This window comes from Procambarus clarkii, chromosome 39 (genome assembly GCF_040958095.1).
Source record: "Procambarus clarkii isolate CNS0578487 chromosome 39, FALCON_Pclarkii_2.0, whole genome shotgun sequence".
Taxonomy (NCBI): domain Eukaryota; kingdom Metazoa; phylum Arthropoda; class Malacostraca; order Decapoda; family Cambaridae; genus Procambarus; species Procambarus clarkii.
The window spans coordinates 2,188,462-2,200,961 of record NC_091188.1 but is presented as its reverse complement, the minus strand read 5'-3'; the positions used below and the strand labels follow the sequence as shown (position 1 = coordinate 2,200,961).

The following is a 12,500-nucleotide window of genomic DNA, read 5'->3' as shown; positions in this document are numbered from 1 at the left end:
GGTATATCTGACTAGACAAGTGGCCTATCTTACTTCGCTGTTATGCAGTGACATCCTTACCCAATACCTTAGATCACTATGTATACATTGCAAGTACCCACTTGGCCTCTACACACACGTGCAATTTTCTCTATGTATAACTGCAGTCTTAAGTACTAGGTATATAACATCAGAACTTACTTCTACTGTTTTCCTGGGGCAGAGGCAGCTTCTTGAAGCGGTGATAGTACTGTGATAATCGCTCAAAGCTGTCTTGGTTGTTCCGTGTCTGAGGACCATCTGTTCCCACTTTTTCAGCTAGTGTAGCCTGTTTTAAGAAAAGTTTTCACTTACAAATAAAATAACTTTGTTTAATATTTTCCAGTCACTGTCTACTTACAACAATGTCAAGTATTTTAGATGATATACAGAACTTCCATTATTAACAATAAATAAAACAAGCCTTGAATGTAATAAAATGCCACTTCCTGCTAGGGCCGCAGTGGCTCCCTGAAGCAATCTTGTCAAGATTGTTTCAAGTTAATGGGTCACATCAATCGTGAAAGTTATGCTTGGCCTACTGGGGACCAGAGCTAGAACCAGGCACCTCTCATAGAGGTGCAGGGAGCTAGTGACAATTTGTTACCCCACCAGTAAAGCATCCAGAAAATGAGCTAAGCTTTGCAGACAACTGGAGTGTTCACCGTAAATGAAGCCTGGAAATTGCCAAACAACTCCACAAACAATTCACACTGAACAAGGGATTTATTCAAATTAGCTTGAAACTCATTAGTATTGATCGCCACCAGGTGGTCCAGCCCTTGCATGAGCAGGTACCCACGAAATAAAACTCAGTGCATGCAGCTCGAAGTGCAACAAGAGCCAAGCCTACACAATAACCCAAAGAGAAATCATGCATATGAAGCTAATACAAAAATAAAGGAACAACAACAACAAATGGCTCCTGCAGGATGAATGATGTACAAGGATGGCTGGCACTTAGCATGAAGCAAAGGGGTTTGCCCACGACTGGTGAACTCGAGCACGACAGATAGCAATTGCCACCATAACATCAGCAACAGAACCGAGATGGGGAGCCGGATGAGGGCAGGGTCTGGGCCATCTGGTGGTAGTGACTGGTACTAATGAGTTTCAAGCTAGTTTGAATGAAGCTGTGTAAATCATCTACAGAGTTATTGATCTGTGTTGAGGCTTCATTTTCTATGAGCCCTCCAGTTGTCTGTAAAACTTTCCCGACTTTCTGGTTGCTCTCCCAGTGGCGTAGCGAATTGTCATTCATTCCCTGTGCTTCTGTGAGTGGTAGCTAAATGGAATTTCTGCGACTCATGTGACTTCTTAAGTATGGAGCCATATCAGCAAGACAGCTTCAGGAAGCCAATTGGGCTCTACCAGGAAGAGCTATTTTATTACATTCAATGCCGATTTTTTCTATTTTTGAATACAGATCAATTATTTCAAAGCAAATAAGGCCATTTTTTGATGATGGTCACATTTTGAGGGCTAAAATCGTTCTAAAATTGTAGAGTGTTGAATTGTGTTACACTGCAAGCTATGAGGTGTTTGACGACTGGTCAGGCCCAAGAAGACCCCTGTGGTGGTACAGTATTGCTGTTCTGTGGCAAAACATTATGCCATGTAAGATGCAGTCATTGTCACATCAGTGTGGCACTGCACCACTGCAGCTGTCAAGTGCTCAGCAATATTTGATCAGATGTGTGAATATGCTTTCTTCACTAGCAACAGCAACGGCGTAGAGCTGAAAGGAGATGGTAGGGAGGGAGCCTCTCTCTTACCTCTTCATTGATGCCAATATTAAATAGTACTGGAGTAACACAAAAGCTCGGAGGATCATTAGGTTGTCGAGTGGTGGGGTTTGGCAGGAGGCTCAGCACATGTTCAGGTACTGGCAACACTACACGCATTCCACATCTGTAAATGTAAACATAACTTTTGAGTCTCTTCCCATATAAGAGTTAAATCCAGCAGGTAGTACCAGATGGAATAGTGCCAAAAATATTACAAGAACAGAATAAAGCATCAGGGAAAATCACATTGCATGACAGATTGACATCTCATGCCCTCCTAATGATTTTATTCTAGTAATGACTGTAGTTTTGATACAAAAAACTTTTATGTACAAACAAATTTAGTTATTACCTAGTAGATATTTTGAGTTATTTCAATATGCTTCATCTTGCTATATGCAACATGGAAATCCAAAGCAGTATAGCATTTTTATGAATTTAAGTTTAAAAAAATATTACCTGTTTCCCGAGACATACGGCATTGGTAGTTCATATGACGGTGGAGGGGGTGCAGCGCCCTCACTACGGGTACGTCCACCATTTTGTGGTCCCGCAGAAGACACCATAACAAATTCGACTGTACCAAGGTCTTCCACTGCAACAACCATGTCACTCAGCATACCTTCCTCTTTCCTGAAAATGCCATTAGATTCCTCAGATTTTCAAATACATGGCATAACATACAGAACTAAACATGCCTAGTATTTTTGAGGTCTATGACTCAATTTTTTCAAATAATGTCAATTATTCTGTCATTTCACTCGAGGTATTCTACCCATTTGATTTTAATAATTTTCTAGTGATTTTTCTATCATGCTTGACATTGATACAGGTCTATAATTTTGAGGGTCTTCTCTGTTAAATTTTTCAGAATGGAAATAGGTTTACAGTTCTGGTTTGCATAGGTTTCATTTGTGAGACAGCTTGGTCCAACAGGCTGTTGCTTGGAGCAGCCTACAGGCCCACATATCCATCATCATTATACATAAGGCATAGCTTATGTAAGGTATAAGGTATATGAAGCAAATAAAACTTCAGATAAGCAAAGTTAAACAAATAGACTTTACAACTTACCCATGACATGAAACAAGGCACTCAAATTCAGCAAGTGGTCCCAAATAAGCTAAGACAGTAACAAACAACGGATCTGCTTTCCTGCACCACAGTCTTGTCATCAGGCTCGTCACCAGTGTGGTTAGCTAAAAAAAAGTATACAGTGTTTAAAAGCTTTATGGGAAGAAACATGACAATGCCACTGTATTAACGTAGTTTATTGTTCATCTGGCAATAATTAAAAATACCGTGCTTAAGTTAGATAAATGACTTCAAGAACTTGAAACGCTCCCATGTGTCTCAATAATTTTCCAATTAACTGCTCTTGTAGTTTTCCCCGGAGTATTGGTTTGAAGACAGGGTAGAAAAGTAACAGGTGAAAAGGTATCAGGTAGAGATGTGACCAGAAATAATAATACTGTAATAATAATAATGTTATTTACAAGAAGGTACAATAGGTTTGTGAGATTACATAGGATTGGTGTTTTTACATTCTTGCAAAGACACTAACACGCAAAGCGTTTCAATCACGCATTGAAGGCAAAAGCAAAGGCATATATGCAGGTACCTAACTGCAAATGTACAATTAAGACCTCAAGAGGTCTCTGGCATGAATCTTGTCATTATTATTACAAATGAAAAGTTATTATTAATGAAAAGACTAAGTGTCAAACTCCTGAATGCCATGCACATAAGCTTAAGAATTGATTGTTACACCACTTCTTGGAGGAGATGGACACTTGCAACTTTGTCCATTGGTCAAAAACAATGTTGCCAAACCCAACCCTCAAAGGAGCCACAAAATAACACCACAAAATAGCAATGGGACATGGAGTGAGATGCATCCTGGGTACACCATCCAATACTGGACAACAATCAGGTATCATCAGAAAGTTGCTGTCTTATTTTCAGCAAGGAATGAGGGATTCAGGTGGAGACAAAGATGAAATCCTGAAAATGTAAGAAGAGCAATTCACTCACCCTGTTACCCGTTACTAGAGCAGATAAAATAAATGTTAAGGGTGGTACCAGAAAAAGAACACGCCACAAAATCGGGGAGACCAAGTCGAAGACAGCATCAAAGGACTAGGCGGGGATCCAATGGAGTATGAAATGGGTATATATTAAAGAACTTTCTTAGCTTGAAAAAATTTAGTACAGAGGGGCTATTATTAAATTAGGTGTAAAAGGTCAAGCAAAGCCTTCCTACAGGAAAACACATTAGGATGGAGTACCTATAAAGTTAAATTAGTATTTAAAAATTAAAATCAAAGTTTCACATTACTTCTGTATCTATTTTTTTTAGATAATCCTCAAATAGTGATTAATTTAGAAAAAACTTTGATTACTTACGGCTTGAGAAAAACAAATATCTCTTCTGTATTTGATACGGTGAGCTTGTTGCGCAGCTTCTGGTACTTGCTGTAAACGAAACACACTGTGCACAAGGCGCGCAGTTCGCATTAGTCCATCCATTGCTTGTCTCAACTTTTTCATGCTGGGTCGTACTTCTCCCACCCAGTCTACTTCCTCAGAATTATTTAATTCACTTTCATTTTGTAATGTTGTTTCATTGTTAGAAACTTCTTTGAATGACAGTTCATTATTTGTACTGTTGATTTTGTTTTCTTTTTCTATACATTGACATGCACTGTTTGAATTATTTATGTCGGAATCACTTTTTTCGTTTTTCTTTTCCTCATATCTATCAAGTTCAACACACGTTTTCTTACCGACATCATCAGTGACCATCGAGACATTAGAGGTCAAATCTTTCATCTTAACCTGGCACGCATTTTGCTTATTTACTGAATCATTATTCACACATTGTATCAAATCCTTTGACAAAACTTTATCATTGCATATGTCTGACTTTAATTCTCCCTCAACAGTAGTACCTAAATCTTCTAAACTTTGTTCCATAATAGATTCCAATTTACCAGATTTGACACATGTACTATCACACACAAAACGTGAGTCATTTACTTCAATTTTGTCAAGGGGCAAGAGCTCCTCTCTTCTTTCCTCATCAGCCGAAAGGCCACCTTCACTTATACAATCAGTTTTCTCAACCTCACTTGTAACCCGTTCTAAACCAATGCCACTGTCTTCTTCACATGGAGACACATCAGGCGTTGCAGAACATGAAGATTGTTGACTTTCACTGGTTCTCATAACACCTAGACTGGAGGACACTGATCTCCCAGAGACCTGACTCGTATCTGAGCTAACTGACGAGGAAACAAGCGCTTGGTTTTGAGCTGCAAGATTCGAGCTAATATTCTGTGCTTCACTCACCGACACTTTACTTTTAGTTGGACTGGTTCTTTCACTAACATTATTGAATAAGCAACTATCACTTTGTCTAGTATCATTAGTTTGCTCTTTTAAAGTCCTCTGCAACTCACTTTGTAATTCATTATTGGTAACATCAGGCACTAACTCTCTCTTCCCACTTATTTCGTCCATTCTATTACAGAAACTTTTTATTTTACTCGTGAGGCACATAACACTAGCCTGCACATTGAGCTGAATCAGATCCCAAGGTTCAGGTTCATCAGTTGGTCTATATACACTGTTCTCTTGCACATCCATAATATCTATCTCTTTTGTTGTTATAACTGTGGAACAAAATCTATCCCTATCTGTGAGCCTATTGTTAGCCTTATCACATAAAGATATACTGGAAACATCTGGGGTCATTAGCTCCATATCCAAGGCTGTCTCAGGACTTAGATAACCAGCCATTTTATACGATGAATAGGTGCGTGATGCAAGGGTGAGGATTCGTGATGGATTTTGAGGCACTCGAATTTGGTCCAAAAACTCGAATGCTTCTTCCACCAAAGAAGGCTCAATGATGTTTAGAAGAGACCGAGTCTGTAAGTAAAAGGCACAATCAATGAATTACTAATGTGATATAGTAAATCATGTTTTTTCTTGGTTAAATGGCTTAGAATTCATCTATAAGTCTTAATATATAAATATAAATTAACGAAATGATTACATTTTACATAAATTTTTAATTGTATTTCTGACTTGCTGATACCACCTTCAAATAAATGTCACTATCTTCCCCACATTTCTTATTGGATCGCTCATGCCCTACCTAACCTGCTTTTCTTGAACCAATGTAATTCTGGTATCTTGTTATCCATACAACTATACTGTCCCTGAAACTGCATCTTGGTTGCAAAAACACTCGAAGAGATTTAGTATCAAGTTGCCTCTGGAACAGTTCTTGCTTTGACTAAGATTCTTATGCAGCTTGCTCTGCAGCATCACTCTGTAATTTAATGAATACTGAAGCAGGTACTTGGAGACTCCCTCTAAAATGCTGATTGATTGATGAAGATTAAGCCATCCAAAAGGTGGCACGGGCATGAATAGCCCGTAAGTGGTGGCCCTTTTGAGCCATTACCAGTATCAAGAGCTGATTCTGGAGATCTGTGGAGGTGCGAGGGCACCCTGCATGACAGGAGATGCCTTCCGTCTCTAAAATGCTGTTATACCACTAAATACTGTCGACAAATCTGTACAAGATTCTGGATAAAGCCTTTTTTTTTAATAAAGGAAAATGTCAAGAGAACAAGAAATCAAAATATGAGAAATAAACAGTTGAATTATACTACACCCAATGGCAACTTCACTGAACCACATCATTTTTGTCAAGGCACTCTGTTTCTTAAAAAAAATTTACACACAATATTATTACTAATATCCATAAATCCATTACAATACAAGAAACAGTTTTCAGGTTTCATAGGGTGGAGGTGCGCATCAGCCCGGAGAACAAATATGAATAACAGACAAGTAGTGAAACATTATTAATATTAGAATAAAACAAATACTGGCCAATTCATTATATCATCAACATTTTATATCATAAGGGGAAAACAAGCACCATCATATTCAAGCAGTCATACATTGCAGCACACCACCTATTCATATTTTATGCAATTGATCTCTAATCTACGTAAGAGACAGGGTTATACAAGTACTATAGGCATATATACCTGTATTTAAGTATATAAGTACTGTAGAGGCAGTATATAGAATGTGTACCTTTCATTCCTGAAGTACAAGAGCAGATTGTACACGAGATCGTACATGAGACTATCAGCAAGAAGCATTTTCTAGGGATCTATGGCATCAAATAAATATGGAGAGTCATAGTAAAAAAATTAAAATATATTGGCTTCTCAAATGTAGAGGGTGTTCTGTAATATCTGAGAAGATATAAACCTGTTCACATACTTTTTCTTGTAATTTCTGGAGAAGTGTAGTCAGAGTTTTAGTATCATCTTGCCTTAAGGAGGCTAAAATGGATCGAAGAATGGCTGTCACTTCTTGTCTTAATCTCTTCACACCTTCTACTGCTGCCTCACTGGCCCAAGCTTTGTCTCCTCCACCAGGAGTTCTTCGTGAACTCTTAGCCTTCTGCAGCATGCTGAAAAGGAGAATACATTTTCCTAGAAGAATCCTTAAATGTACTGCAAATTTAGTTTATATCATGCATTATGTGCAAGCTTGAATTCTGCACACGTTAATGCAAAGAACTAAACAAGAGCCAAGCATGTGACTTACTTGACTAGACCCCCATGCTTGTATCCATGTGAATACGCACTAAAAACTCCATTTGTAATGACGTCATAAAATCCTGAACGTCGGAGAGATTCGTTTTGAGCCCAGAGTCTTTGGAGGTGAAGATTTGTTGGTGCCATTTCTAGTGATGTTTCTCCTTTGTCCATACTTTTCTTGAAGCTTGAACCTTAAATATTGACAAAGGTAAATAATGTACCATAATAAATAAAAATGATCAAATTTACAGTATAGGGAAGCTTATTCCTAATTAATCATTGTTAATACTAATGCATATGCACAGGGTCATATATTCAAACTAAGAAAACAAAAGTGTCAAAAAATGGACATGAATTCTCATTTGAAAATGTGTGATAGATGGAAAATGTCAACTGGTATTGTATGTAAACACCAATGGAAGTTTCAAAACTTCACAAGATAAAGATAATCTCTAAGATAGGACACCAAGAATGTACTTCTTATTCTGAAACAATATTGTACTTGGCTAATAACACACACACATACACTGTTATGGGATACACAGCCTCTTACCATTCCCCAGGTCTGTTAAACACCACATATGTAGGTCAGACTTTGTATATTTGTAAATACAGTATTACCCTTTGTGTTGCAGAAAGAAATAACTGTGTCAAGTCTAAGTTATGTTGTCAGTGTGTGCGAGTTGGAGTGATCTCCAGAATGGGTGGTAGAGCATACACATTAATTGAAGGGTTGGTACAGAGGTTTCTGCCATGAGCAATGATGTTGACAAAGATGGAGGTGGCTCGATAGGCGCCATCAATTGCGAGTGAGGTGGTGGGTGATCTCATGATCAGCCGAGTCAATTCAGGAGTTTGATGTGAAGGACAGTGAAGTAAAAATGGCATGGGTTACATAGCAGATGTATGTCTGAATGTTAATTCTAGATATAGGAGATGACTGTGGCATGCTGAATTCGTGTGGTAATTCATGCAGCCAGTTCAGAATAAATGACTAATAACCTTCCAATTGCCCAAGACAATATAAGCAAATGGAACAACACATGGTAGATGGAATTCAAGGTGAAGAAATGGCACATGATGAAATGTGGAATATGACAAAAACAGGCCACATGTAATCTACATGTTATGTGAACGGATATAAAAGTACTCTGACAAAGAAAGAGAACTAGGCATAATTTTGGATAGAAAACTATTACAACAAGACCCCATTAAAGAAACTGTGAAAGGAGCCTATGCTACACTTGTAAACTTCAAAATCATGTTTAAATACGTGGATGGGGAAATACTAAACAAATTATGCACAACACTGGGAATTCTAAATTACAGTAAGCAGCAATTGATTGGTGTCCCTATTTACAAAAAAAATAGAAATGGTGCAAAGGCATACTATCAAATGGCTTCCAGACCAACAAAACAAGAGCTATGAGTAAAGCCTTGAGGCATTAAAGATGCCAAAGCAAGCAGCTAGAAAGAAACATGGAGACATGACTACCATATACAAAATCATGATGGGAATCGACAAAGTTGAAAAGGAGGAATTGTTAAACCTGCAACATCTAGAACAAGAGACCGCAGACTTAAGTTTAGAAAACAAACGCAGCAAAAGAGATCCAGAAACATTCTCTTTTTGTGAACAGAGTTATTGACAGTTGGAACAACTCAAGTAAAAAGATGGAGGTGATCAAAACCATCAACAGTGTCACACAAAAATCATTCATGAATGTAGCATTAGCCCATAGTACAAATGAAGTATTAAGTTTCTAAGGATAACGAAGTCACTTAGCCTATTAGATGTGGTTTCACTTGCCCGTATAACCTTCTGCAGGAGCCGTTTATGATAGAATGTGACGAGCTTGGTCAGAGGGACTTATGATGTCATAGTTGCCATCTAGTGGCTGTCAGGTTAATTCAATAGTCAGCAAGGGTGCCATCTGGCAGTTCCTATACTGTATTTGTATGAATACATTTTGAAGCCAATTTCTGATCAGACAACATATAATTAATTCCCAATCATTGCTTTTAGCAAGACCTCTAATAACATCAATACAAAATATCATACCTGAATGTGCAGCAACATCAAGAGTGTCCAGAGCCATATTATAGATGTTGATGAGTGTCACATGTTGATTGAGTAGTGCCATTTGTCTGGTGTGCCATTGGTCAGATAAATCTCCAAGCGACGACAGCTCTTCCTGCCATCGTCTTTCTTCAGAGATCCACAGTCGCCTGTTGATGAAGATTAGTATCATTTCACATATTAAGAAGCTCCACTGAATTTCAACCAGCCACATTTCCTGCCCGAGTATTAAATAACTAAATATATGATATCTCACTATGCAAGACAAGTTCTGGCATATACTAGCTGATCATTATATGTGTTGTAAAATGTATACTTTTACATGTATATAATGTATTTACATGTATATAATGTATACAGTGTATATACACTGTACTTATTCAGAGTTCAAACCACCAGACCACATTTTCACTCTTGCCTTCAGCTGACTTTCAGCCATTTTATCTACACTTAAAATATTTATGTCTGAAACTTACCTAGGAAAAAATTAAGCAATGTCACTGAAAACAATGTTTAAAAAGCAGCTAGTATTTCCATGGGTGTTAGTTTGGCTAATGTAGGTATTGTTTCCATGAGTGTCAACTAGCTAAAGTAGCTAGTATTTCACTAGATGTCAACTAGTTAAGGTAGGTAATATTTCCATGGGTGTCTGCATTACCAGCGTAAACGTATATGATTTCTAACTGTTCCAGAAAAAATGACTTGTAAATTAAATCAAAACAAAATCACTACTTTTCAAACTTATTCATTAATAATATATGTATATACAGTATATATATGATTACATGTAATTAAATATGAAACATACAGCAACTGCTGGGGAAACATGAAGCAATAGCGGCTCTCTGCCATGACCTCCAACACAGCAATGTCACCACCGAGGCCAGAGTGAAATCTAAAAGTTGCCATTGTAGGATTGTCATACAGAAGGCTCAAGTGCCCTTGGGTAGGATGACGAGTCTTGGAGCTGAGACGTGGAGGGAGGGATTGTGTGCGACGATGGCAAGCAACAGGTGGTGGGGCCTAAAGATGAAAAACAGACGATTATTAAATGGTGTCTTTACACTCTAAACATTAAGCAATAAAATCTTCACTGTGAAAAATATAAAAAACAGGCAATTTAGGATCATTTATCGTCCATATATAACTTTTGCTACATCTTCCTAATGCCTATATATATATTTTAACCATATTTCTTTTTACTATGTGTATTACTCATTAATATATATCTAATATGCCTATTAATGAGGCATAAACATATCCAATCTTTTAAGCCTACGAACAACATATGGAATATTACAAGTAATATACCTTGTTGCTGTGTGAGCAACACTGATATTAATCGACAGCTGTGTTATAGTATCCTACTAGTTTTCCCTGGAACACAACCTGCCAAGAGGTTGGCAACCAGATCCCCAATTACTGCTAGGTGAAGAGGGGCAGTTATGGATTGGTATGCAAATGATCCTCCCAGGGCAGAGCTTGAACCCAGTTGGAATCACTCATGAGGTGTAGGGTCAGTGTGCTCCTACTGTACCACAGGGACTATAGTCTCTCTCTATACATTTTTGTGCAATTCACAAGCATTATTTCATGTACAGTGTGTGAGTATTTACCTAATTGTAGTTGCAGGATGAGAATTACATTCGTGGTGTCCCAACTGTTCTACACTCTTTGCCATACAGCACAAGGTTTTGAAGCTTCAAATCCCATAGGCATTCACTGCTCTCTCATTAAATTTATTCAGTTTGTCTACCACTGTTGTTTTTCTATGGAAGAAATCTTGCCACTTTCATGTTTACCCCAAGCTGCCCTTTCCCTCACAATCTACAATATCTTCCAGTTGTACGAAGCTGTTGAATGTCATATTTTTTATCTAACAATATTTTCTCCTTAATGCTCCTGACAAATCTTATGTGATTTGTTCAAGCTTACATTCATGCATCAGTGCTTTCTCCCAAGCATTCACAACCTTCTATAAAGCAATTTAGTATATGCAGAAATAGGGTGTTTTACTTAAAGAAGAGTTAACAAAAAATTTTGAGCTCTTTGGTATCCCAATCAATTTTCTGTACATGAAGTTCATCCCACACGTGTCCCAGAAACAATCTGAACACAGATCGACATTAAATGTGAAATAAATTTTTAAAGTCAAACAATATATATTTTTTAAATAAGCATACAGTATATAATTCAGCAAAATAACTCACGGGCTGGTGAAGTGGTGTTGCATTGCTAGGTGTGTGTGTAGATGCATCTACAGATTCTGCCTCTAGTGTCCACGCTGTTATGGTGATGAATCCCACAGTACGGCCATGGGGTGATTGCAAACTAAGACGTGATCGACCAGTCTCAAGCAGCCCACCAAGACTCACCTGAAAAATATGACAATTAAATAATTAAATACTATCCATGTTTCAGCAAGCTCGTTCACATTGAGGATAGCTGGTTTGGTTTATCCACAAAACATGTTTAATTTCCTGGAGGCAACATGTTTTCACTAATAAGGTTGGTCCATATTAAATTTTGCAGCCATTCATATACCACTGAAAAATGTATTAATCTGTTGTATGTCACAGAATTTGAGAAGAATGTATAGAAGAATTTGTCTTCAATGGGTGATTTATTATCAATTTTGCAAAAAATTTTATGTATAGTATTTATAAATTTGGCCCAAAATGATAGTATAGTTTTGCTCTATTATTACATGTTACATTGAAAAGAGAGCAAAGATTAAGAGAGATTGCCTGGCAGGTGGCCTTACTTACCACAAATAGTGACAAAAATATGACAGTTTTTGGATCTCTGTAATTACCTAACCACCAAAATGTTAGCATACATTTATTTGGACACTGTAACTTAATCAGTACAGTATTTGATAATTTCCAAGCATAAAATTATAAACATTTCTTAATAACATTAAATACAGTAATATAACCCTTTAATTACCATAGATTGCCCTAGTTGAGTTGTGGTATTTGT

General features: G+C 37.5%; 1 protein-coding gene across 8 annotated transcripts in view; it reads right to left on the bottom strand.

Annotated features, from left to right (window-relative positions):
* Window positions 1-12,500, bottom strand: part of LOC123760348 (inositol polyphosphate-4-phosphatase type I A) — a 171,157-nt gene that overhangs the window by 19,530 nt on the left and 139,127 nt on the right. For all 8 annotated transcript variants that reach the window (XM_069338284.1, XM_069338287.1, XM_069338281.1 and 5 more), the window contains 11 exons: window positions 12,468-12,500; window positions 11,729-11,893; window positions 10,327-10,541; window positions 9,501-9,667; window positions 7,446-7,629; window positions 7,116-7,308; window positions 4,212-5,738; window positions 2,880-3,004; window positions 2,265-2,438; window positions 1,794-1,929; window positions 181-307 (listed from right to left, as the gene is read on the bottom strand). The exon at window positions 12,468-12,500 is cut by the window's right edge and continues 108 nt beyond it. In XM_069338284.1, coding sequence (XP_069194385.1) covers window positions 181-307; window positions 1,794-1,929; window positions 2,265-2,438; window positions 2,880-3,004; window positions 4,212-5,738; window positions 7,116-7,308; window positions 7,446-7,629; window positions 9,501-9,667; window positions 10,327-10,541; window positions 11,729-11,893; window positions 12,468-12,500 — 3,046 coding nt within the window. The remainder of the gene's footprint in view (window positions 1-180; window positions 308-1,793; window positions 1,930-2,264; window positions 2,439-2,879; window positions 3,005-4,211; window positions 5,739-7,115; window positions 7,309-7,445; window positions 7,630-9,500; window positions 9,668-10,326; window positions 10,542-11,728; window positions 11,894-12,467) is intronic.